This window comes from Lutra lutra, chromosome 10 (assembly GCF_902655055.1).
Source record: "Lutra lutra chromosome 10, mLutLut1.2, whole genome shotgun sequence".
Classification (NCBI taxonomy): domain Eukaryota; kingdom Metazoa; phylum Chordata; class Mammalia; order Carnivora; family Mustelidae; genus Lutra; species Lutra lutra.
In genome coordinates this window covers 103,349,880-103,375,524 of record NC_062287.1, presented here as the reverse complement: position 1 = coordinate 103,375,524, position 25,645 = coordinate 103,349,880, and the positions used below count along the sequence as shown (strand labels likewise).

Below are 25,645 nucleotides of genomic sequence, written 5' to 3'. Positions count from 1 at the left end.
GCACTTAGTCCTTCTTCCAAGTCACTTGGAGTCAGTCATCCCCAGAATGAAAGTGAAGGAAGTCTGTTGCTCCAGCCAGCCTGCTTTCCTTAAATGCCCACATAGAACAGGCCCAGCACATCAGAAATTCCCGGGAAACAGCCCCACCAAAGGAAGGTACCCTGGAGCACCATGCACAGCCTCAGGAGGGCTGATGTGTGAACTTCAAACTGGCTCCTCTCACCCAGTGCATAGACCACCCACCCCCTCACTCTCCACTGTTCACTCTTGAGTCATTGGTGTACGTGCCTGTCCCCTTGGCCACACAACACATGTGCAGCTTCTATATTTCGTCCTTACGCACACACTCACACACGATTTGCCAATGACAGAAGCAACTCAACTTTTTAAAAAGTAGGTAAGCCAGACGGACAAAAGCCAGATATCCTGAATCACAGCCTTGGAAAACTGGAAAAAGGAATAAGATGAAAATAGTAGCCAGTATGCATGGGGTGCCTGCTGATGTCTCCTGCGTTAGAAATGAGAATGACTGGGGCACCTGGGTGGCTCAGTCAGTTAAGCATCTGCCTTCGGTTCAGGTCATGATCCTGGGGTCCTAGGATCAAGCCCTGTTTAGGGCTCCCTGCTGAGTAAGGAGTCTGCTTCTCCTTCTCCCTCTGCTCCTGCCTCTGCCTGGGCTCGCTCTCTCTGTCTCTCTCAATTAAATAAAATCTTTAGAAAAATAAAATAAAAAGCAAATACTAACTTTTATTGGATGTCAGGTGCTATTCTAAGCACTTTCTGCCAATTAACTCATTTACTTCTCATAATAAACTTATGAGGTAGGTGCTATTATTTCTCTCTCTCTCTTTTTTAAGGCAGGTGCTATTATTGACCTTATTTCCAGATGAGGAAATCAAAGTACAGATTTCAACCCCAGCCAAAAGGCTGAAGACTGCATACGCTTAATCCCTGTTCCATGTGACTTGTCAGGAGTGTTTCCCCACATTTGTCACCTTCGTGGTGAAGCATTAAACCTGTGGACTTGTGGCAGAATAAGGATTTGCTGTATTCCATCTCTAGGAGACCGTGCATCACCTGTTAGTTGGGAATCTTAAAAAAAAAAAAATTCAGGTACTTACTAGTCCCACTGCTGGGAGTTAATTCCGAAGAAGCAAGCCAAAGGAACAAGGAGGTATTCACATAAAGCTATTACTAGCAGTATTGTTCCTGTATCTAGAAGAAAGAAGCAAATCGCACAACTCACAAGGAACTAAAATGTCCAATAGTTAAAGAGTAATTAAATGTTATGGCGTATGAATTCAGTGGTTTGGAAGGCTTTTGCGAAGAAAAAAGTAGAGAAGACAGTATTGGAAAAAAACAGGAAGTATAAATAGAGGGCTGTCAGTTTAAGTATGAACAAACAAGGCCAAGTACCCTTCCCACCACAATCATAGGGCTGTGAAATTTTATAACTGGACCAATGTCCTGAGAGACCATAGACAGTTATAAATATGTGTTGACAGAAATGAGTATGTTTGCATGTGGTTTTGCAAATTTTTTGAAGATTGATTGATTGATTGATTTATTTATTTATTTATTTATTTATTTATTTATTTGACAGACATCACAAGTAGGCAGAGAGGCAGGCAGAGAGAGAGAGAGAGGAGAAAGCAGACTCCCTGCTGAGCAGAGAGCCCGATGCGGGGCTCCATCCCAGGACCCTGCGACCATGACCTGAGCTGAAGGCAGAGGCTTTAACCCACTGAGCTACCCAGGCACCTCACAAATTGAGGGGACTCGATCCAGGACCCTGAAGTCATGACCTGAACCGAAGGCAGATGCTCAATCATCTGAGCCACCCAGGTGCCCCTAAAGTATTTTTTAAATAAAAATGAGGGAACCCATCACCAGAGAGTCTTTTTCTAAACAAATGCCAAAACCTACCTCAGGCTGGTTGAGAATCACTGGGAGGGTAAGTTAGCAGAGGGTTCTTTAAACATTATTTCCTTCAGAGCTTGGCAACATTCCATATCATTTGGGGGCCAGGGAGGCTGAGCTACCAGTTTCCCAAAACTTCTCCCGAGGGATGCCAGAGCCTGAGGTTAACCACGTCCTCTCTCTCCTTCACAAGACCCTTCACTGAGCCCATGTATCTGACATTATTTATTGAGCACCTACTGTGTCCTCTGACACTGATGTGGAAAGTGAAGGTGGAGCCATGAACAGGAGAGAAAAAGCCCTCCACCTGGTGAAGCTTACATCTTCACAAGAAAGAACAGACAGGAAATAAGAAAATGTGTGTGTGTGTGTGTGTGTGTGTGTATACACAGGTATATATATAATATATAATTGTAGGTAATGATAAGTGCATATGGAAGATATAGCAGAGTCATGGGGTGGGGTGGGCAATTTCAGCGAAAGGACTTGAGGAAGACCCCTCTGGGAAAATGACTTGAATGGAGGTCTGAAAGTATAAACAAAAAGAACAGGTGCAAGGTGACTACATTCTAGAAATCTGCTGTACAACTTGCCTATACCTAACAATCCTATATTGTACATAGATAAAGGGGATTTGAGGTACAAACTTCCAGTTATAAAATCATTAAGTCACAGGGATTAAAGTACAGCCTAAGGATTGTCGTCAGTAACACTGTAACAATATTGTATGGTGACAAATGGTAATTACACTTGCAGTGAGCATTTTGTAATGTGTATAATTGTCAAATGACTATGTGGCACACCTGAAACTAATATAATATAATATAATATCAACTTCAATCGAAAATTTTTAAAATCAAAATAGGTGAACAAAGGGGAAGGGATGGAAAAATAAAATAAGATACAAACAGAGAGCGGGGAACCATACAGACTCTTAACTATATGAAAAACTGAGGGTTGCAGGATGGGGTGGGTGGGAGGTTGGGGTAACTGGGTTTTGGGCCTTAAGGAGGGCTCTTAATGTAATGAACATTGGCTGTTATATGCAACTGATGAACCACTAAATTCTATCCCTGAAACTAATAATACATAGTATGTTAATTAACGTGAATTAAAATTTAAAAATTTATTAATAATAAAATAAAATGACAAAAATATTTTAAAAGGTGGATTTCATATTAAGTATTCTTATCACAGTAAAAAGTAAAATAAAATAATTTTTACAAGATTCCTGAATGTGTAAAAATAAACAGAAGGGGGAAAGTATTCAGGGAGAAGTATTCGCATGTGCAAGGGTCCTGAGGCAGTGAATATTTGACTGGTTTAGTGAAGCACAGAAACAACGATGTGGGTGGATGGATGCAAAGGGGTCAGCAATGGGGAAAAAGGAAGGAGGAAGCCAGAGGAAGGTAGCTGAAATCATGCAGAAATATGAGGGCCACAGTAAGTCTGGATTCCATTGTAAGTGTTATGGAAAACCACTAGAGGTTTTTAAGGAGAGGGATATGCTAGCCCTTGTGTTGCAACTAGGTCACTCAACTATGATGCAGAGAACATACTAGAAAAGAAGAGAAGTCAGGAAGATGGTCAGTAAGCTCGGATGCCATGAGATGACTGGTGGTCCCAGAATCAAACTCACCCATTTCCTTCTGCCCTCCCTTCTCCTCCTCAAATATCAATTATATAGAGATCTTGCTAGATGTGAGAGAAAGATGCATAGTTCTCCTCTCCAACAGGTTACTTTATCTAACTGGCTTTATTAAAAAATAAGTAGTTTGGATATTTCCTATTGCCCTCTGCATTTCCACAGGTTGTCAAAGGAAATTTGATCTCTAAAAGGTATTAATAGAGATGACAGTTATTGTATACTTACTATGGGCACATTTTCTGCTAAGCATGTCATGTGCCTTATTACCCATGATTACCTCTATTTTACAGATTATGAAACTGGGGCCTTCAGAGTAAATAATGGGACCAAAATTAGGTATCTTAAAACAGAGAAACCTAGAAATAGAATCTAATTTGAAGGACTTCAAAGCCATCCTCTAGACTACATGCTTGCAAAGAATACGCTGGTATTCTAAGTGCGATACGGGAATCAGCAAAATCAGTATCAGCTGGGAGTTTGGTATTAGTGCAGAATCTCAGGTCCCACCCCAGATCCCTTAACAGACAGAAGTTTTAAATTAAAATTTCTTACATTTTCTAAGTGTAAAATCGTATCATCTGAGACCAATTATTTCATTTTCTTGTCTGACTGCATTATTTAGAACCTCCAAAAAGTGTTGATTAATCACGGTGATGACAAGCGTCCTGTCTAGCACCTGATATTTTGTGAATGTGGTTTAATTATTCCACCATTTTAATGACACCTGCTGTGAGATTTTAATAGAGTCGCTTTTACATGAAGTTATCAGGCTCCACAGAAGGAGTCAGCAAGTTTTCTCTGTGAAGTCCCAGAAAGCATGTGTTTTAGGCCCTGTGGTCCGTACAGCCTCTGTCACAGCTGCTCATCTTTGCTGCAGTCATAGACAACAGGGGAATGAATGAGCACAGCTGCATTCCAATAAAACATTATTTACAAAAAACAAACAGCCCAGGGGCGCCTGGGTGGCTCAGTGGGTTGAAGCCTCTGCCTTCAGCTCAGGTCATGATCCCAGGGTCCTGGAATCAAGCCCCACATCGGGCTCTCTGCTCTGAGGAGAGCCTGCTTCCTCCTCTCTCTCTGCCTGCCTCCCTGCATACTTGTGATCTCTGTCTGTCAAATAAATACATAAAAATTAAAAAAAAAAAAAAACCAGAGATGTGACATGTAGCCCGCAGTTTGCTGATTCCTGCTTTAGGGACAGCATAGGTTTGAATTTTGGTGCCATCACTTGCTAGCTACATCCCCTAGGGTGAGCTACTTGACATATTGGTCCTCAGTTTCCTTCTCTGAAAGATGAGAATAGTAGCACCTCCTTCATAATGTAATTATGCAGAGTAAGTGATACATGTGACGTACTTAGAAGAGTTGCCTAGGTCAGAAGCAGCATTCAATAATGTAGACACAAGAGCAGAAATCCTTCCTGATTTATTCCCCTTTGTACTCCCAGGTCCTGGCACACAGTAAGTACTCAATAAATATTCACAGAACAGCTAAAAGCTAACTATAGTATATTTAAACAGTTTACTTCTATTCTTATTTTATTCAGCGCTTTTATAAAGCATCTCTGCTGAAGTCCATCAGATAACTTTTCTGCAGTTCTGAGCATAAAAGTATTATTTGCCACTTCTTTTTGACCTAACACGGGAAGTCCTAGCCAAAATAATTAGGCAAGAAAAAGAAGGAAATTCTGCTGTTTGTGAGAACACGGATAAACCAGAAGATTTTGCTAAGTCCAATAAACCAGACAAACACAAATACTGAGTCATATCACTTATATATGGACTCTTAAAAATTGAACTAGAAACACAAAGTAGAGGGTGGTTATCAAGGGTTGGGGTGTGGGGAAATTGGGGAGATGTTGGCCAAAGATTACAAGCTTCCAGATATAAGGTGACTAGATTCTGGATACCACCTGTAACAACATGGTGACTACAGTTAATAATAATGTATTGCAGGGGCGCCTGGGTGGCTCAGTGGGTTAAGCCGCTGCCTTCAGCTCAGGTCATGATCCCAGGGTCCTGGGATCGAGTCCCGCATCGGGCTCTCTGCTCAGCAGGGAGCCTGCTTCCCTTTCTCTCTGCCTGCCTCTCTGCCTACTTGTGATCTCTATCTGTCAAATAAATAAATAAAATCTTTAAAAAATAATAATAATAATAATGTATTGTACACTTGAAATTTTCTAAGTGAAGAGATATATTAAGTATTCTCGCCACACGCAAAAAAGTAACCGTATGAGGTAATGGATATATTATTTAGCTTGATTGTGGTAATCATTTCACAATGTATACATATATAAAAAATCACATTACATACCTCAAATATATACAATTCTTATTTGTCAATTTCAGCTGGAACACAAAATATTGGGGATGAATATTTGGAAGTAAGGATGAATGAAATCAGTAGCTCTCAACATTCTCTGCACCACACAAAATTTACGGTGTTTTCTCTATGAGCCCCACAGTCAAAATTTTAAAGAGGAGCAGTACTATCATTCCCACTTTGCAGGTAAGGTAAGCAAGGCTTAGAAAGTTTAATTAACATACCCAAAGGCACACTGAGCCAGTGGCTGAGCCAAGTCTTAAATCCTAGTCTGTCTGAATTCAGACCTATTCTTTTAGTCTTCTTTTTCTTTTTTCAAAGATTTTATTTATTTATTTATTCATTTATTTATTTGACACAGAGAGAGTGTGTGAGCATACAAACAGAGGGAATGGCAGGCAGAAGGAGAGGGAGAAGCAGGCTCCCCGCTAAGCAGGGAGCCCAATATGGGACTCGATCCCAGGATTCTGGGATCATGACAGGAGCCAAAGGCAAACACTTAACTGACTGAGCCACCCAGGTATCCCTCCTTTAGCCATTCATATATATATATATATATATAGTCTCCAAACCCCATGTTTTGAAAATTACTACCTACAACTTTTTTTAAAATAGGCTCCATGCCTAGCATAGAGCCCAATGCTGGGATCAAACTCACAACTGTGAAGATCAAGACATAAGCCAAGATCAAGAGTTGAACACTTAACAGACTGAGCCACCAGGTGCCCCCCAACTCTATCAAATAAACAAAAACAAAAGTAGTAATAATAACAATAATATAAAATCATCCCAGGAAAATATATGACATATGTTAGAGCTTTTGAAATATTAAAATTACCTTGGAAAAGCCATTAATAATCTCAAAGGGCCTTTGAGATATGGGGATCAGAGATGGTAACACTTAGATGACCTCTAAAATCCCTTTTCAAAGTTTTAGTGTGTTAAAAAAAATAAAAATAAAATAAAATCCCTTTTCATTCCGTAATTTTGTGAATGACCTTTCTAAAAAGAAAAAGCTCTAGATGGTCCTTCATTTCTCCAGGGAACACTAAAAGAAAACCATGTCTTTGGATAATATTGAATGAAGCATCAGTCTTCATTAATCTCAACAAATATTACTGAGAGACTACTGTCAGGATTTAGATGGTTCAATACAGAACACCCAAGTAGATGGTGAGTGAAGAGTGTGGTGTTGGATGTATGGAACAGAAGACACTTATTAGTGATCTAACAGAAATGTCAAATAGTGAATATACAAGTCTGAAGTTCAAAGACAAGTTTGGCTGGAAATAACGCATTTGAGAATTATCAGCCCGTTGCTTGTATTTAAAGCCAAACAACTAAATTGAATCATCTGGGGGAAAAAATGTAAAAAGAAAAGAGGACCTAGGACCGAGACCCAGCTTGAGTGGAAGTTAGGGGAAAAGAAGAAACCAGCAAAGTAGACCAAGAAGGAATATCAGAAATATAAAATAAAATTAGGAGGAATTAATTTTCCGGAAGTAAAGAGAGCAGGAGATATTGCAGAATATGTCCTCCCCGCTAAAAAAAGAAAAAAAGGAGGAGGAGAAGGGGGAGGAGAAGGAGAAAAAGAACGCTGCATGTAGGAATTAACTTTTTAAAAAACATGATTTCAAGGTGAGTCAAGTGAAAATAATAATTTTTTCTTTCCCCCAACTCACCACATCACTGAATTTATCAACAAGTTACTGAAAGACAATCCCCAGGGAAGATGTACCAATGGGATAATCCTGATGCAAATTTAATTCTTAAGAAACACTGTATTTTATCTTGTCACTTTATGCTCCCCAGGTGGACCTCTGTCATCTCAGGAGACCAAGAATGTCCCTTTAGCCAGATTAGTTATGAATGTCCTTATTTGATGATAATTTCGAGTCTGAATGTCAGGGGAAATTCAAAGATAGATTTTAGGCTACGGGGATGTAGTAGTAAAGCCTGGATGTTACCTTATACAAAGAAGAAAAAGGCAGGATGGAACATGCCTTCTTCAAGCTAAGAGTTGATTAGATAGGAATCGGTTGAGTTTGAGACATGTTTTCACATAGTGCCCTGAATCAGTGAGATATGCGAAATCTAGAAGTAGTGAGCATCCCTGCCCAGGGATCTTCTGAGGACAAAAGGACCTAGGGGCAGACTCCAGGGTCCTCAGTGTTTAGCAAAGGATCCAAGTATATCTGCAAATGCTTGCAGTCCACACAAGCCCAGTATAAGGTAAGAATTTCCGCCCAGAGTCCAGATTTGAGATTAGGAAAATCCCTAGCTTGTAATTAGGTCAAGCTTTATGGTAGGCACTAGCCAGGGAAGAGAAACTACGGATGGAACTTTTCACAGACAGAGTCAAGGTTCAGTTCCTACTCAGAACCAATGTTTTATACCGGATGGTTTAAGCGGAACTCAAGAACTCACGCCGCAAAATTCATGCTCTTCAGATTGGTGAATGGCAAGAAGGAGTTTCGGTCCAAAATGGTTGAGGAATCATACTCTACATCAGATTAAGAATTCATTGCTAAGTAGCACTGAAACATACAGATGTCAGTACTTCAAAGGCTTTCTCTAGTTTAAAAAAATCCATCATTCCAAACATCCAACTTACAGAAGCTAAAAAATTAGGAAACATCTATTACAAAAGGAATGACTAGAAGCTTCCTTCACATCAAGAATCTCCCTTATATGTTCAAAAATAATTCTAATTACATGCAATTTTTCAAAAAACATTATTGCAAAAAAGAGAGATATGCCTGTGCTCCCCGGGCATGCTGTCCTTTAACATAAGGTACTTAAATGAATTTAACAGAAGGTACTTAAATGAATTTGACTTTTACTATTTTTATTGCTCTCAATTTTCAGCTCTTTGAACATTGGCTTCTCTCATTCTGTACACTTTTCCTTCTTTTCCTAGACACTTGAGCTATGCCTTGCATAGAGTAGAGCCTTAACAAATATTTTTAAAGGATTTATTAAAGTAAATATTGTTGATTAAATGGGTAGTTGGTGAGGAGGTGGACAAGAAGGAGCAAAAAGGAAAGCGAGAGATCACAAATTAAGGGACTGAGCATTGACCTTGCAATGAACTGAGAAAGGTTTGTGGCACATCTTTTTTCAATGAAATAGTTTTGTTAATAAGGGTCAATTAGAATTTAGAAAGTTAAAAAAAAAGAATTTAAAAAGTTTTCTCTCTAGTACACTTACCATTCAGCTTCACAGATAGTGCATTACTCAGTGATAGTACAGTTTATTTGCATGGTAGAAGCTTACATTTGCTTCTGAACTGACATAGAAATTAAATTCTACCTTGCCATTTTTTTAAAGATTTTATTTATTCATCTAATAGAGATCACAAGTAGGCAGAGAGGCAGGCGGGGAGGGGGGGGAGCAGGCTCCCCGCTGAGCAGAGAGCCCGACGAGGGGCTCGATCCCAGGACCCTGGGACCACGACCCGAGCCGAAGGCAGAGGCCTCAACCCACTGAGCCACCCAGGCACCCCTCTACCTTGCCATTTAACAGCTGGGAAAATCAGTCAAACCCAGAAGCCTGAATTTCTTCATGTGAAAAAATATAGACAATAAAGGTCCCTGTTGAATATTGTCTTTTGACCTGTTGAAAAGGACCACTGAAGTGAAATGATGCCTTTAAAATGATTAGCACAGGGCGCCTGGGTGGCTCAGTGGGTTGGGCCGCTGCCTTCGGCTCAGGTCATGATCTCAGGGTCCTGGGATCGAGTCCCACATCGGGCTCTCTGCTCAGCGGGAAGCCTGCTTCCCTCTCTCTCTCTCTCTGCCTGCCTCTCCGTCTACTTGAGATCTCTCTCTGTCAAATAAATAAATAAAAAATCTTTAAAAAAAAAATGATTAGCACAGTGTCACCCAATAAATGTCACCCACTGGTATTCAGAAGGAGAATAACTTTTTGTCGCATGCCTGAATATCTCATTTGACATATTCAAAATGTTTGTGAAAGTACTGTATTGAACCATGTGAAATTGCCTGTATGCTACCATTATTGGCTTTCAGAAACAAATTCCAAATGACTCAATGTGTTAGCAATAAATCGATATCACATTGGGCTCCTCCTTACCAGATGCTACTGCCAGGAAATTCTCACAGAAGTCTCTTCCAGAAAGTAAGGAGTCTCTTCAGACATCTAATCTCTTCAGATATATAGATGCATACAAAATTTGAATTTCATTTTATGAATAATATTTATGAATTCATAATTCATATATGAAATTCATATATATTCAAGCATATAGAAAATGTTATTCAAGAATGTCTTGTAAGGATGAATATACCTTTTGTTTGGATACATCTGATGTTGGAACATTTTGTTTGACTAGGTATGAATAGACCTTACAGCTGGTATGAGCATCTCCAAAAGCCACAAATACTTGGGCTTCAGACAGGACTGTTGCCCTGTGAATGATGGTTATAACATTGTTCTTCTCTGTTTCTCCCACAATCGACACTTCCGAGTTAAGATTTCACCTTCCTCTTCAGGTGAGTCTAACTTTGTGCTATATTCAGTACAATGCCATGTAAGTCAATTAGACCAGATAAACCCAAAGCCAAGACATTTGATATAAGCTCTCTTTTAGCTGTAACAACTAACTTATCAAACAGTGGTCATTCTTCATTCTATTTAAAGAGGGATTTCTGCAATATAAGGTGACACAGGAAACTAGAAGTGGAACCAGATATGACATAAAATCTTTCCCAGAAAACATCAGACAGACCTGCCAGGCATTCTACCCATTCAGCAATTTAAATCTTTTTCAGTCTCAAGATAGATAATGAAGGGCACCTGGGTGGCTCGCTGGGTTAAGCCTCTGCCTTTGGCTCAGGTCGTGGTCTCAGGGTCCTGGGATCGAGTCCCACGTCGGGCTCTCTGCTCAACAGGGAGCCTGCTTCCCTCTCTCTCTGCCTGCCTCTCTGCCTACTTGTGATCTTTATCTGTCAAATGAATAAATAAAATATTTTTTTAAAGATAGATAATGAAAGGAATCAATGACTCAATATATTTTATTGAGCAGTTAATATGTGCGAGACATTCCAGTAGGTTCTTGTACAGACATAATTTCATTTTCACCTCACAGCAACCTTGTGAAGAAGTGAGGTGCTATTCTGAACAAATGGAGTCTTAGAGAGGGCAAGTGACTTAGCAAATCACAAAACTAGTAAGTAGCAAAGCTGGAATTTGAGTACACATCATTTATTCCAACATAGCCTACTTTCTACCATCTTTCCTGGGAGGATCATCTCCCCCAAATTATATGCTTTTTTAATATATGCATTGTCTTAAGATTGTTTGGTCATATAACCAAAGAGTCAGTTTACTGACTTAGTTAAAAGACCACTTTTTAACCACCTTTTCTCCCTGTGTTATAAATGCTGTCTACAAATTAAATTAAATCAAATTGAGTGAAACTGACAAGGGAGGAACAAGTGTTTTAAACAAAACAAGAATAAGGAAAAATCTAGCAAACAGTCTTGTCCCTGTGACTCCACAGATGGCATCTCAATCATCTTCACATCCTCTATGGTACCTTGTATATTTAAATGATGAATTAAAAAAGGACCCACTTGTGGGACCTTGGACAAACCCAGCAACCTTTTCAGAAGAGATAGACCTGATCACTTGGCAGTGCTCTGATTCTCTGGGCCTCTATAACCTTCTGTGGGCCACTAGTCAGCTTGGACAGGAATTACATGAAGGACAAAGAACTCATGGAGCCATGTTCTTCATTGCATGATGGTAACCAGTCTCAGGAGATGATAAACCATCTTTCCAAAGACTAGCTATCCCCTAGGAGTTTTCTCTGAGCCATACTTATTTTAGAAAATATTGACTACTACTTTGGTTGTTTTCTTTGGAATAAGAAGGAAGAAGCTGTTCCAAATCAGAGTTGTGTATTTGGGAAGTGTGGAAAATTATTTTTCATTGGGTAACAGCCAATCCATGGTCTAAATCAGTACATCTAAAACTTTTCTACTTAAGTACTAATTAATCAGCATTAGAGACAATTTATATTCCTAAGGACCTCGTGAGCAACCACAAGTAAGAAATTTCATGGAAATCTTTTTATCCCCCAAAATTCATGCAGATCTTCCTTTTAGGTATACATCTCCAGTTTCTTTTTTTTTTATTTGTTTATTTGACAGAGAGAGATCACACGTAGACAGAGAGGCAGGCAGAGAGAGGGGGGGGGAAGCAGGCTCCCTGCTGAGCAGAGAGCCCGATGCGGGACTCGATCCCAGGACCCTGGGATCATGACCTGAGCTGAAGGCAGCGGCTTAACCCACTGAGCCACCCAGGCACCCTCCAGTTTCTTTTATATGAAATGATTTTCCAAGAACCTTCAAGTTACAAGAGACCTTTTAAGAAAGCTGCACCATGTTGATCCCAGGACTTCATTTTGTCCTGGACACAGTTTTGTACCCTGTATACTCTAGAATGTAGAGTATTCTAGTTTAACATTTAACATTAAACATTCTAGTTTAGGAAGCATGCACAGACCTAAACAACCACCACCATCACTCCAGATTTATATAAAGAATTGTCAGCAAAGTATTCCATTATTTTTTGCACGATGCCCAACATTTACTTCAATATTTTGGCATCATCTAGAAGGAATATCTGAAAGTTCTAGACTATCTTTTGAAATGTGCCTAATTGGTTTCTTCTTTGTATTAACAAAAGCATTGCATAGAGCCTAAAGTTGATATAGCTTAGAGATAGAACCTAACTTATATCTTCATCTTGTCACAATGCAGAGATCACAATGAGTGGGGAACTTCTGCATAAAGAAATGAAGAGACTAGTTAGACAATATACTAGATAATTCAGTACTTGGATTTCTTTTTTTTTTTAAGATTTTATTTATTTGACAGAGAGAAACACAGTGAGAGAGAGTGAACACAAGCAGGGGGAGTGAGAGAGGGAGAAGCAGGCTTCCCTCCCAGCAGGGAGCCCAATGCAGGGCTCAACCCCAGGACCCTGGGACAATGACCTAAGCCGAAGGCAGACACCCAACGATGGAGCCACCCAGTGCCCCAGTACTTGGATTTATTATTCAGCACCCTGGATTTCATGGTATTTCTCTATGTTTAATTTCCTCTTCCCTTTTCTAGACCTTGTAATAAAATGAAGCCGATGCAGCCTATGCATTGCATTTAGACACAAGTGCTTTGAGGAGATCTGGTGGACTGCTGTCCAAGAGGTTAGGTAGACTTCCTGTGTCCAAGGGGTGGTAAGTAAGAAAAAAAAAAATGAACAGAAGTTACCATTGGGACTTTTCATCGCTAGCGTTCTTATGAAATGAGTTATTCATTTGTATCATCCACATAGGTTTGGTTCAACCCAAAGCTATTGTGTTGGTTTTGGGACTAGACTCTTAACCACCAGAAGGCAGAAGATTAAAAATGTAGGCTCCTATGAAAACTATTCGGATATCACTCAGGACCCTGAGTCCTGGGTTGCAGAGGACCTTTTCTTTGTCCCCATGCTATCTCTTATGGAGGACAAATTAAGCCACTCTCCCTCCATCTTGACCCAAATATCATAGATTTTTTTTTAAAGATTTTATTTATTTGTTTGACAGACAGAGATCACAAGTAGGCTGAGAGTCAGGAAGAGAGAGTAGGGGAAGAAGGCTCCCTGCTGAGCAGAGACCCTGATGTGGGGGTCAATCCCAGGACCCTGAGATCATGACCTGAGTGGAAGGCAGAGGCTTAACCCAATGAGCCACCCAGGCGTCCCCAAATATCATGGTTTTTAACCAAACCCTTTCTCTATGCTCCTTATAAAAGAAAGAAGGGAGGGCCACCTAGGTGGTGCAGTCAATTAAGCATCCAACTCTTGGTTTCAGCTCAGGTTGTGAGCTTCAGGGTAGTGATCTCAATGTCATGAGATTGGGCCCCTCATGGGGATCCACACTCAGCGTGGAGTCTGCTAAGATTCTCTCTCCCTCTCCCTCTGTCCCTTCTGCTCATGCTCTCTTGCTCTCTCCCTCAAATAAATAAATAAATCTTTAAAAAAAATTTTTTTAAATGAGGGAAATTCTTTTTGTTGCATTGTTAGGGGCAAAATTTACTAGATAAAACAATCATCTAGGTTGTAATTATGCCTCTCAAGTTTGAAAATAATGTAATCTAATGTTTTTGGTCTCATATCTTAGGTGCTTTTTTTACCATAAGCCATCTAGAGTTCTACCAATGGCTGAAATATTATCAAATAACAAAGTCACTTAGGAAATCTGAAGTAGTATAGAGGGAAGTGGTGTAGTATGAAGATTAAACACAAGACTTCTGTGGTCAAGAAGACGGTGTTAAATCCTGGCTCTCCCACTTTCTACCTGTGTGACTCCAAAACATTTCTTAACCTCTTTGAGCCTGTATTCAACTGTAAAATGGGTAATAATAGTATAGGCTTCCTAAAGTAGTTTTGTGGAACAAGTGAACAAATGCCCATAAATCATTTTTCACCATGCCTAACACTTAACATGGAATAAAATGACCATTTGTCGTAAGATACCTTGTCCTCAGGGAACCTAGAATATAATTTGGGAAAGAACCAATAGATACAGCAAAAGACAGTGTATTAGCACTAAAATCATAACACTGAGCAATGCAGAATTTCAGAAAAAGGAGAGAGAGGTTTAAACTGGAGTGGCCTAAGAAGATGTTATAAAAGAAGAACATGACCAAGAATTTAATAGTTGGGCAAAAGAGAGAAGATTAGATTTCTAACTGGAAGGAGAACAGAAGTATGTGAAACAGGAAGGGAAGTGATGGAGAAGAGGCCATTGAGTAGACCATATGGTACATGACAGGGTAATTGGGGCCATAGTGGCATTAGCCTCAAAGAGTCATGTCCAAGAGAAACTGGAATAATCAGCAGAGGAGCACAAAGGTTGTCATGTAAGCAAAAAGAGGCACTGAAGCAGATGGGTGATGTGATCATGGAGAGCAGGATGGATGATGAATGGAAGAGGAAGGAAACAGGAGAAGAGATAGGAGGTTATCACAAGAATCCAGACATCAGGGGCGCCTGGGTGGCTCAGTGGTTTAGGCCTCTGCCTTCGGCTCAGGTCATGGTCCTGAGGTCCTGGGATCGAGCCCCGCATCGGGCTCTCTGCTCAGCAGGGAGTCTGCTTCCTCCTCTCTCTGCCTGCCTCTCTGCCTGCTTGTGATCTCTGTCTGTCAAATAAAAAGAAAAAAAAAAGAATCCAGACATCAGATAACAATGGATAGGACGGACTGGGGCAGTGGAAAAGGACCAAAGAAATAGATATAAGAAATTTTTGTTGGACAAATGATCAGTATTTAGAAACAAATTGGATAAAGGAGAGGAAGCAGGATGCATTAATAACATCTCTCTGTGTTGAGCTAAATTGTTTTGCGTTTTGTGCTGTATTATCCATGTAGCAGGACCACGGCTCTCTTTAAGTTATAACATACATCTAATGAAAGTTTCCTAAGACATTTTTGTTTCAAGTTTCACATAATGAATTAAAGCCCTATTTTACCTATTTTGTAACTTTGAACTTTAGATTGTCTTTACTCATTAATTCGTTCAGCAACTACCAGTTGGAAAGCTTTCTATATCAGACACTGTGCTAGGCACCAAAATCAAAGCAAAGAGCATCCAAATCCCCACTGCTGAGGATTTCTCAGGTTTTGTATTTGAGGGTAGAGTTGGAAAGGTGAGGGGTGCCAAACGCGTGCATTATAACGTTCCATGATCTGCACCAACATGAAAGTGTGTGCACATAATCGCTGAGGTACCTCAGAAAGTGCTCTAACAATGACAGGGGAGTGCAAATGCATAGTATGGCATGGGAGCGGCCTAGAGATGCATGCCAGTTTTCCTTTTCCCAGATCAAATACACTATCCATGGAAGAAATAAATAAAACTTCAAACATACAGTTCTTCTTTCGTCCATTCTCCACTGACCCTAAGATACAGATGGGGATTTTTGTGGCCTTCCTGGTGATGTACCTGACCAGCCTCAGTGGAAACACCACTGTTGCGGTCCTTGTCCAGATCAACCACTCCCTCCACATCCCCATGTACTTCTTCCTGGCTAACCTGGCAGTTCTGGAAATCTTCTATACATCTGCTATTGCCCCCCTGGCCTTGGCAAACCTCCTTTCAATGGGCAAAACTCCTGTTTCCATCCCTGGATGTGGGACCCAGATGTTTTTCTTCGTCTTCTTGGGTGGAGCTGATTGTGTCCTGCTTGCAGTCATGGCTTATGACCGGTTCGTGGCAATCTGTTACCCTTTAAGATACACCTGCATCATGAGCTGGCCCTTGTGTGTGGAGCTGATAGTAGGGTCCCTGGTGCTAGGGTTCCTGCTTTCGCTGCCACTGACTATTTTAATCTTCCATCTCCCATTCTGCAACAACAATGAGATCTACCACTTCTACTGTGACATGCCTGCAGTCATGCGCCTGGCCTGTGCAGACACACACATTCATGAGACTGCCCTGTATATCATCAGCTTCATCGTCCTAAGCATCCCCCTGTCATTAATCTCCATCTCCTATGTCTTCATTGTGGCAGCCATTCTACAGATCCGGTCAGCAGAAGGGCGCCACCGAGCCTTCTCCACCTGCTCCTCTCATATCTTAGTGGTCCTCCTGCAGTATGGCTGCACCAGCTTTATATACTTGTCCCCCAGTTCCAGCTACTCTCCTGAGATGGGCCGGATGGTGTCCGTGGTCTACACCTTCATCACTCCCATTCTAAACCCCTTGATCTACAGTATAAGGAACAAGGAACTGAAAGATGCCCTAAGGAAGGCACTGAGGAAGTTCTAGGTAGGATGATCCCATGACATGTTGAAATTGGATGTTAGAGAATGAGTAGGATGCTATTAATAACTATGCTGAGACAATGTGAGCCAGGAATGTCCTCAGCAAATTGAAGCATGGCTCACTATTCTAGGATCACTGGAAGAGATGAATGCTACTATGTAATGGAAATAAAGCTGTATCATGGAGGGTAGCATGATGTCCTGGGCATGGATGAACAAGCATCAACACTTATTGGACACCTGCTATCTGCTAGGCACTTCCTGCGGGTTATCTCACTTAGCCCATAGTAAGAACCATTGTCTTCATGTTTTAGAAAAGGAAACAAAAATGACGAAAAAAGATATATCCAGGATGACAGCACAAGTATTTAAAAATCTAGAGGTACCTGGGTGGTTCAATTGGTTAAGCATCTGACTCTTGATTTTGGCTCAGGTCAGGGTTTCAGGGTCATGAGACTAAGCCTGCAACATGGAACCTGCTTAAGATTCTCTCCCTCTATCTCTGCCCCTCCCCTCCCTCTCTCTCTCCCTCTCTAAAAAATAAAAAATAAATAAATAAAATAAATAATAAATAAATAAATATCTAAATACTAAGTTATCTTCACACAATAATATTGGCTGAGGAGGCTCTGAATGGCAAGAGAAAGAGAGAGAGAGGAGGCTTTTTAGTTGGCCAAAGGAAGGGGGACCTTTGTCTTTTCTTTTCTTCTTTTTTTTTTACATATTTTTGTTTTGTTAACCAAAATGAAAACTCATGATTCTGTTCATGACTTTTTCTTTTTCTTTCTTTTCTTTCCACATCTTTATTTACTTTTATCTTTTTTTCAGTGTTCTAAGATTCATTGTTTATACACCACACCCAGTGTTCCATGCAATATGTGCCCTGCTCCATCCCCACCACCATGCCCACCCATCCCCCCACCACCCTCCCTCCAAAACCCTCAGTTTGTTTCTCATAGTCCAGTCTCTCGTGCTTCATCTCCCCTTCCAATTTACCCCAGCTCACTTTTCCTTTCCTTCTCCTAATGTCCTCCATGTTATTCCTTATGCTCCACAAGCAAGTGAAACCATGGAATAATTGACTTTCTCTGCTTGACTTATTTCACTCAACATAATCTCATCCAGTCCCATCCACGTTGATACAAAAGTTGGGTAATTGTCCTTTCTGATGGCTGCGTAATATTCCATTGTGTATATGGACCACATCTTCTTTATTCATTCATCTACTGAAGGGCATCTTGGCTTTTTCCACAGCTTGGTGATTGTAACCATTGCTGCTGTGAACATTGGGGCACATGTGGCCCTTCTTTTCACTACATCTGTATCTTTGGGGTAAATAACCAGTAGTGCAATTGCAGGGTCATAGGGTAGCTCTATTTTTAATTTTTTGAGGAATCTCCATACTGTTTTCCAAAGTGACTGCACCAACTTGCATTCCCACCAACAGTGTAAGAGGGTTCCCCATTCTCCACTTCCTTTCTTCACATCCTCTCCAACACTTGTTGTTTCCTCTCCTGTTGATTTTGGCCATTCTAACTGGTGTAAGGTGATATCTCAATGTGGTTTTGATTTTAATTTCCCTGATGGCTAGCGATGATGGTCTGTTAGTCATCTGTAGGTCTTCTTTGGAGAAGTGTCTGTTCATGTCTTCTGCCTATTTCTTTACATGATTATCTGTTTTTTGGGTGTTGAGTTTGAAGCGTTCTTTATTGATCTTTATTGAGTTTGAAGAGTTCTTTATTGATCTTTATTGACCTTTGTTTGTAGGGTCATTTGCTAATATCTTCTCCCATTCCATGGGTTGCCTCTTTGTTTTGTTGACTGTTTCCTTTGCTGTGCAGAAGCCTTTTATCTTGATGAAGTCCCAAAAATTCATTTTCACTTTTGTTTCCTTTGCCTTATCAAAAAAGAGAATTTCAGACAATATCCTTGATGAAAATGGGTGCCAAGATTCTCAACAAGATCCTAGCTAATAGGATCCCACAGTACATTAAAAAGATTATCCACCACAACCAGGTAGGATTTATCCCTGGGATGCAAAGGTTGTTCAACATTCACAAATCAATCAATTTGAGAGAACAAATCAATAAGAGAAGAGAGAAGAACCACATGGTCCTCTTCATTGATGCAGGAAAATCATTTGACAAAATATAGCATCCATTCCTGATCAAAACTCTCCAAAGTATAGAGATAGAGGGAACATTCCTCAACTTCATAAAATCTATCTATGAAAAACCCACAGTGAATATCATTCTCAATTTGAAGGCTGTCTGAGATGAGATCAGGAAAATGACAAGGATGTCCACTCTCACCACTATGAACATAGTACTAGAAGTCCTAGTCCTAGTCTAGTACTCAACATACTAATAGAAGTCCTAGCAACACCAACCAGACAACAAAAAGAAATAAAAGGTATTCAAATTGGCAAAGAAGTCAAGCTTTTGCTCTTCACAGATGACATGATACTTTATATGGAAAACCCAAAAGACTCCACACCCAAACTACTAGAACTCATACAGCCATTCAGTAATGTAGCAGGATACAAAATCAGTGTTTGTGACTTTTAAAGAGCACCCTAGTGATAAAAAGGGTAATAGTAATGGAGGAAAATGTTATTTAATTTAACAAATGAAAATATAGGAAAAGAAGTGTTGAATCTTGACTCCCCAAGAATCCCTTCTACAGCACCTCAGTGTTCCAGACTCTGCTTGAGCTTCCAAGGAGAAAGATCATTCACTTGTAAGACACCATATTCCTTGTTGGACAACTCTGGTTGTCAAAATACCACATACTTGTTTGAGCTAAAATCCATCTACAGGCAACTTCCTCCCACTGATCCTATTTTGGCCCTCTGGAGATTTCTTCTCCTTGACAGTTCTTCCAAGTACTAGAACAGATTTTGTATATTCTTTAAGTCTTTAGTCTTCTTTTCTCTAGAGCAAATATTCCATCAGTTTTCTCTCCAAGAGATCATATTTAAATGCTCACACACCAGTCACCTTCTAACTTTCCCTAGCTCCATATCCTTCTACAAATTTTCACCCAGATATAAACACAATGCAGTGGGAATATCTTGTTCTGGGGAACTGTTACTTTTCATGACCTATGAACTACATTTCTATCAATTCACCTTGATCATTTTAGCCTCTCATAAATTTGGTATCAAATAAAATCTCCATATCATTTCATTTGACTTTCAATTTTGCCTGATCACAATTTATTTTACTAATATATATGTAGGACTTTTTTTTGAGAGAGAGCATGCACATGTAAGTGGGGGTAGGGGTGGAAGAGCAGAGGGAGAGAGAAAATCATAAGCAGGCTTCACACCCAGCTCACCAGTCCAACATGGGGCTCAATCTCACCACCCTGAGATAATGACCTGAGCTGAAATCAAGAGTCAGACACTTAAACAAATGAGCCACCCAGATGCCCCTGTAGGACTTTTCATCTAACACTGATATATTGGGTTTTTTTTTAATTGGTTTGGGCCAAGTGATCCAAACTGCCACAGTCATCTTCAGGATTTTATTCATCATAGTTTTATGACATGATCAAAATTACAATCATATTTCATTTCCTTTGTCCAAATCATTAACCAATATCCAGAACAAAATACAAATGAACATCTATAGTCCTCCTACTTGGGAATTGTTGTCCAGCCAGCTAGAAATATGCTCAGTAAATACCACTGGTGGTACACTGTCACAATTATGACCCCCCCCCTCCAGTGGATCCATGCCTCTGTGTGGCCCCTTTCCCCCATGGTCATGTGACTTGCTTTGGCCAATGAGACATTAGCAAATATATTGCAAGCAGAAGCTTATACTTACTCTTTTGGTATCTGTCCCCTCTTGCTGCCCAGCGACTGCCACATGAAGTCGGGGCTAGGATAACACCTAGAGATAGGCTATCAAGAAGGTTCCCTAGACCAACCCCAGCTGATCCATCAGATGATGCAGTCACATTGGTGATTCCAGCAAAAGAACTACCCAGCTGAACTAGCTAAAATGCTGACCCACAGAAACATGGACAAATAAAATGATAGATATTGTAAGTCATTAAGGTTGAAATGGTATATTTTGCATCAAAAAATAACCAATTCAGGGTGCCTGGGTGGCTCAGAGGGTTAGGCCTCTGCCTTCAGCTCAGGTCATGATCTCAGGGTCCTGGGATCGAGCCCTGCATTGGGCTCTCTGCTCAGCAGGGAGCCTGCTTCTCCCTCTCTCTGCCTACTTGTGATTTCTGTCAAATAAATAAATAAAATCTTTTTTTAAAAAAATTCACCATCCAATCTGTAATAAACCATCTCTCCAAGAATACCATGGAAAGTCTATCAGATCTTCTCATATGATCAAAATACACTACCATAGTGATATAAATCTAACCATTGAAAAGCTTTATTTTAAAAGTAAAGTGTGGGGCACCTGGGTGGCTCAGTGGGTTAAAGCATCTGCCTTCAGCTCAGGTCATGGTCCCCGGGGTCCTGGGATCGAGCCCCACAATGGGCTCTCTGCTCAGTGGGGAGCCTGCTTCCCCCCCTTCTTTCTCTCTGCCTGCCTCTCTGCCTGCTTGTGATCTCTGTCTGTCAAATAAATAAATAAATCTTAAAAATAAAGTGCGTTTGGCATGATTTATCTTGGGTCACTTCATTTGGGCTCTTCTTAGTAATCACCAGGCTTTCCAAAATGCCTATAAATTATCTGTTCAATCACGTGTTTCCACAATTTTACTAGGGACTTGCACTGAGATGGCTGTCTTATTGTTTTGAAACCCACTGGTAGTTTATAAATTTATGTCTTCATCTGAATGGAAAAAATTTCAGTCGTTGTGAGTGCCTTGGGAGTGGAGAATATGCAATTTATCCTTGAATTCCCAGCATCTAGTGCCACGGCTAACATTTATTAGACTCACCTGATTTATTATCAGGAGATAAATTACATCTAGGAAGAGTGTCTTGCTGCTCATAAAAATTGTATGTTCTTTGTATAAAGGGATTGTGTTCTACCCTTTTTCTACCATTTGTATACTTCACTGTTCCTTTGGCGGTGGTGGTACTCCATAAATATCTGTGGAATTAAACAGGACTTCCTTTGGAGATAATTTTTTTCTGGTTTTCAGAATTTTTTAATGTTACTGATAAATGTATATTCTTATTAAAAACTTTTTTGAAACATTTATTGCTACTAGTCATTTATTAATGCCTTACTTGATTCTATATCTGTAAGCCCAATGTTCCCTAAGACTTACAGATAATAAAAAAATACAAATGGGAACTATAAAATATCCATCTGAAGGAAGTGGGTAGCTACTATTACTGCATATTAAAAGATCATATACTTTGATATATTTAACCCAATTTTAGCAAGGGTATTTTTAAACTGCCATCATTCATAGAAAAATTTTGAGAATTTGTAACTTTCACTTGCTGCAGAGTGGATGTTATTGATCCTGTTCCTCTTTATTCCAAAAATAAAGAGCCAAAAGGACAGGCATACTCTGCAATTACACCCAGAAGAAAATCCCCAAAAGACTCTCATGTTTATTTCATCCTTTTACAGTATAGCAGTGTTTAGAAGGAGAGGAAAGAGGATAATGAAGAAAAGGTGAGGGGCACCTTGGTGGCTCAGTCAGTTAAGTGTCTGCCTTCACTTCAGGTCATGATCCTGGGATCCTGGGATGGAGATCCCAATTGGGCTCCCTGCTCAGCAGGGAGCCTGCTTTTCCCTCTCCTTCTGCTTCTCCCCCTGCTGTGCTCTCTCTCTTTCTCTTTCTCTCTCAGATATATAAAATCTTTAAAAAAAAAAAAATGGTGAGTCAGAAGACACTAGGAACACCAATCCCCATCAGGACATGGGGATAGGGCTGACAGAGGAAAGCAGGATGTCTGAAGAACCTGTGGGGGTGTGAAAGATGGGAGGAATTATGGATTACTGTAACAGGCAACGGAGAGTGGACAGGACATCAGAGCATCTACCACGCTTTTCTGGAAGGCGCATCATGGGACTGAGATTCAGAGACATGGAGACATGATTTCTAGGAACAGTAAGCTGGGAAAGTCACTTTCATCCTTCAAGCCCACATCCCAATATCTAGAAAATAAGAAGATTAAAACTGTTAATATCTAAGATATCTGTGAGCATTGACTTTGATTCATTAATTCTCCTGTGTTCTGTTCACTTCCAAAGCTCAGGCCATTCCTCTTCGCCTTGGACAGGCTTCTGTGGTGCTTTTACCCCATGGGAATAGATTTTTAGCTGCTTCTCAATTAGCAAGTGAAATGAACAACATGGGCATGACCCAGTGGGATAGTAGGTACCCTTGTCTTCTCCCAAGTAGGACAGAAAGTCTGAGTGCTGGGGTCTGTGGGCCTCTGACTTGGGAAACACACTCTCCCAAAAATGATTTCATTCTGAGGTCTTTTGAAAGTCAGATGTGGTATATGACTTTCTCATTATTTGAAAAGAAATGAGTGTTCACATCACAGCACAGGTACTAAAACTAGAATGATACTGAGATTAGCATGATACCTGCACAAGGATGATGTGCAAATTCATGAAGCATTCGATATTTTTAAAAACAAAAGCCCAAACTCATAGATGCAGAGAACAAATTCATGGTTGCCAGAGGTAGGGGATGGGGGGGCGGATGGGCAAAAAGGGTGAAGGGGTTCAAAAGGTACAAACTTCCAGTTATGAAATAAATAAGTCCTAGGTCATAGGACTTATAGTTAACAATATTGTATTGTACATTTTATAGTCGCTAAGAGAGGAGATCTTAAAAGTTCTCACCACAAGAAAAAAAAACTGTAACTGTGGTAACAGATACTAACTAGACTTGTTGTGATGATCATTTTGCAATATATACAAATATCAAATCACTATGTCATATACCCGAAACTAATATGATGTTATATGTCAACTATATCTCAATAAAAAATAAATATGTAAAAAAAATAAAAAGACATGAGCACGATAGCCTTGAGAACAGCAGGTAACTGGCTATGGGTTTGTGTATCTGTGTGTGTGTTAATTATAAACTGCAGTCTTGAAACTTTTCCATGTGTTTGATTGGTGTGGGCTTTCTGGCCTTTAATTTGCCAGTCCGGTTAGACAGACCTCCTCATCAGGGTACCAGGGCTTTGCCATTAGAGGTCAGTGTGCAGCTCACAGAGAATTTGGCAACCAGGTGTGCCCACAATCTGTTTCATCCACCATCTGGTGAGTTTTCCTGTGCTTTAGGTCCTTCTTGAGGACCTAAAAATCTACAAACTCCCAGATTCCCTAGCAATGCAGGATGTATTTAGTTTCCACCAATCAGATGCACTCCCTCAAGGCATGAATTAAAACTGAGTAACCTACAGAAAGAGGTGCGTGAAGTATGAGGCACCTATTTACTGCTGGGAGTCTAGCAGATGAGGTGTGGCTCTGAACCGAAAATCCCATCAGTGGTGACTCTTTGATTCCCAGACTCTCATGGATGAATGTGGCTGTTCCTCTTGTGATCGGTTCTGTGCTGTTCTCCTAGAGTCCCAGCCTAGTCCTGCTTCTCCATCCTTTCCAGGATTTGAAAAGCACCTATTTCACTGAATACCATCTTTCCTATTTAAAATCAGGAGGATGGTTAAAACCTAAGTGATAGGGGCGCCTGGGTGGCTCAGTGGGTGAAAGCCTCTGCCTTCAGCTCAGGTCATGATCCCAGGGTCCTGGAATCGAGCCCCGAATCAGGCTCTCTGCTCAGCAGGGAGCCTGCTTCCTCCTATCTCTCTGCCTGCTTCTCTGCCTACTTGTGATCTCTGTCTATCAAATAAATAAATAAAATCTTTAAAAACAAAAACAAAAAAACCCAAGTGATATACCACCATTCTTTTCTATTACATAGAAAATGTAAAAATAGATGTATTTTTTAAATACATCTATTTAAATAGATGTATTTTTTATTGAGCTATTCAGCTCAGCAACACTTCATCTAAATAGCCTTTCCTGACCATCCACCCCACCCCCACACCAGGACAAGTGACCACAGCATCCCCCGTGTTACCTCGGTACCTTGTGTATAACTCCATCAGAGCATCTGTAACACCTGCCCTTATTTATCTCCCTCAAGGACGCTGTGAACTCTCTGAAGGAAGAAACTATCCCTGTTACCTTGATGCCTAAAGATCTCAAAAATACTGAATTAATTTATGAATCATTAATTTACAGCCATGCATTCAGGGCTGGCTCAGTTTTTGCCTCTATTGCAAAGCACTGTGTGACTTTTCTTACCTTCCCCATGATAACATCCCTTTTGAGGGACAGTCTTGCATTGGACATTACTCACATTTCATGCCATTGTATTTTGTCTCCCAAGCCAGATGCTGACCTCATTGATGGCAGTCACCATGCCTAATATCTCATGTCTTCGAATATCTCACAAAACTTGCCATACTGAAAAGGTGGACGTCAAAAAAATCACCCAAAGAACTACAGATTAAATAATCTAATGGAAGAAATTGAACCCATCAATCAGAGCACAGAAGTACTTTAGAGACTAACATGGACCATATAAAGTACTGTCCTTCTTAGTTGTCCACCACTGCTCTTCATGATACATGTAGGATGACACACTATACCCAGAGTCTACCATCCAACTATACCTTTATGACTTTCAGGTTTTCCAGCCTCTGTGTCATATCCCTGCTTTCAGTGATCCCAGGAAGCAGGGAGGACCCAGCTATGCACAGAGACTTTCTTTACGCTTAGTAGCTAGGTGCTTCTGCTTCAGTGACAACATCTCAATGGAGAAAGTTTGAGTCTCCTATGGTACACATCCGTGATAATATGTATTTCTTCCAGTTGACTCAGGAAATGAAGTGAGGAACTTCCCAGCCTGAACAACAAATGGATGTTGGCAACCTTATTTACACACCTTCCAAGAA

General features: G+C 40.4%; 1 protein-coding gene and 1 non-coding gene across 2 annotated transcripts; both read left to right on the top strand.

Annotated features, from left to right (window-relative positions):
• Positions 1-15,799: 15,799 nt before the first annotated feature.
• On the top strand, positions 15,800-16,729 carry LOC125110293 (olfactory receptor 10V1). Its single transcript, XM_047747408.1, has one exon. It carries the CDS (start codon positions 15,800-15,802, stop codon positions 16,727-16,729), a length of 930 nt encoding a protein of 309 aa, XP_047603364.1.
• A 6,468-nt stretch (positions 16,730-23,197) lies between these two features.
• Positions 23,198-23,300, top strand: LOC125080238 (U6 spliceosomal RNA). The gene has a single exon (XR_007121267.1). It is a non-coding gene; the product is annotated as a U6 spliceosomal RNA (small nuclear RNA).
• Positions 23,301-25,645: the final 2,345 nt, after the last annotated feature.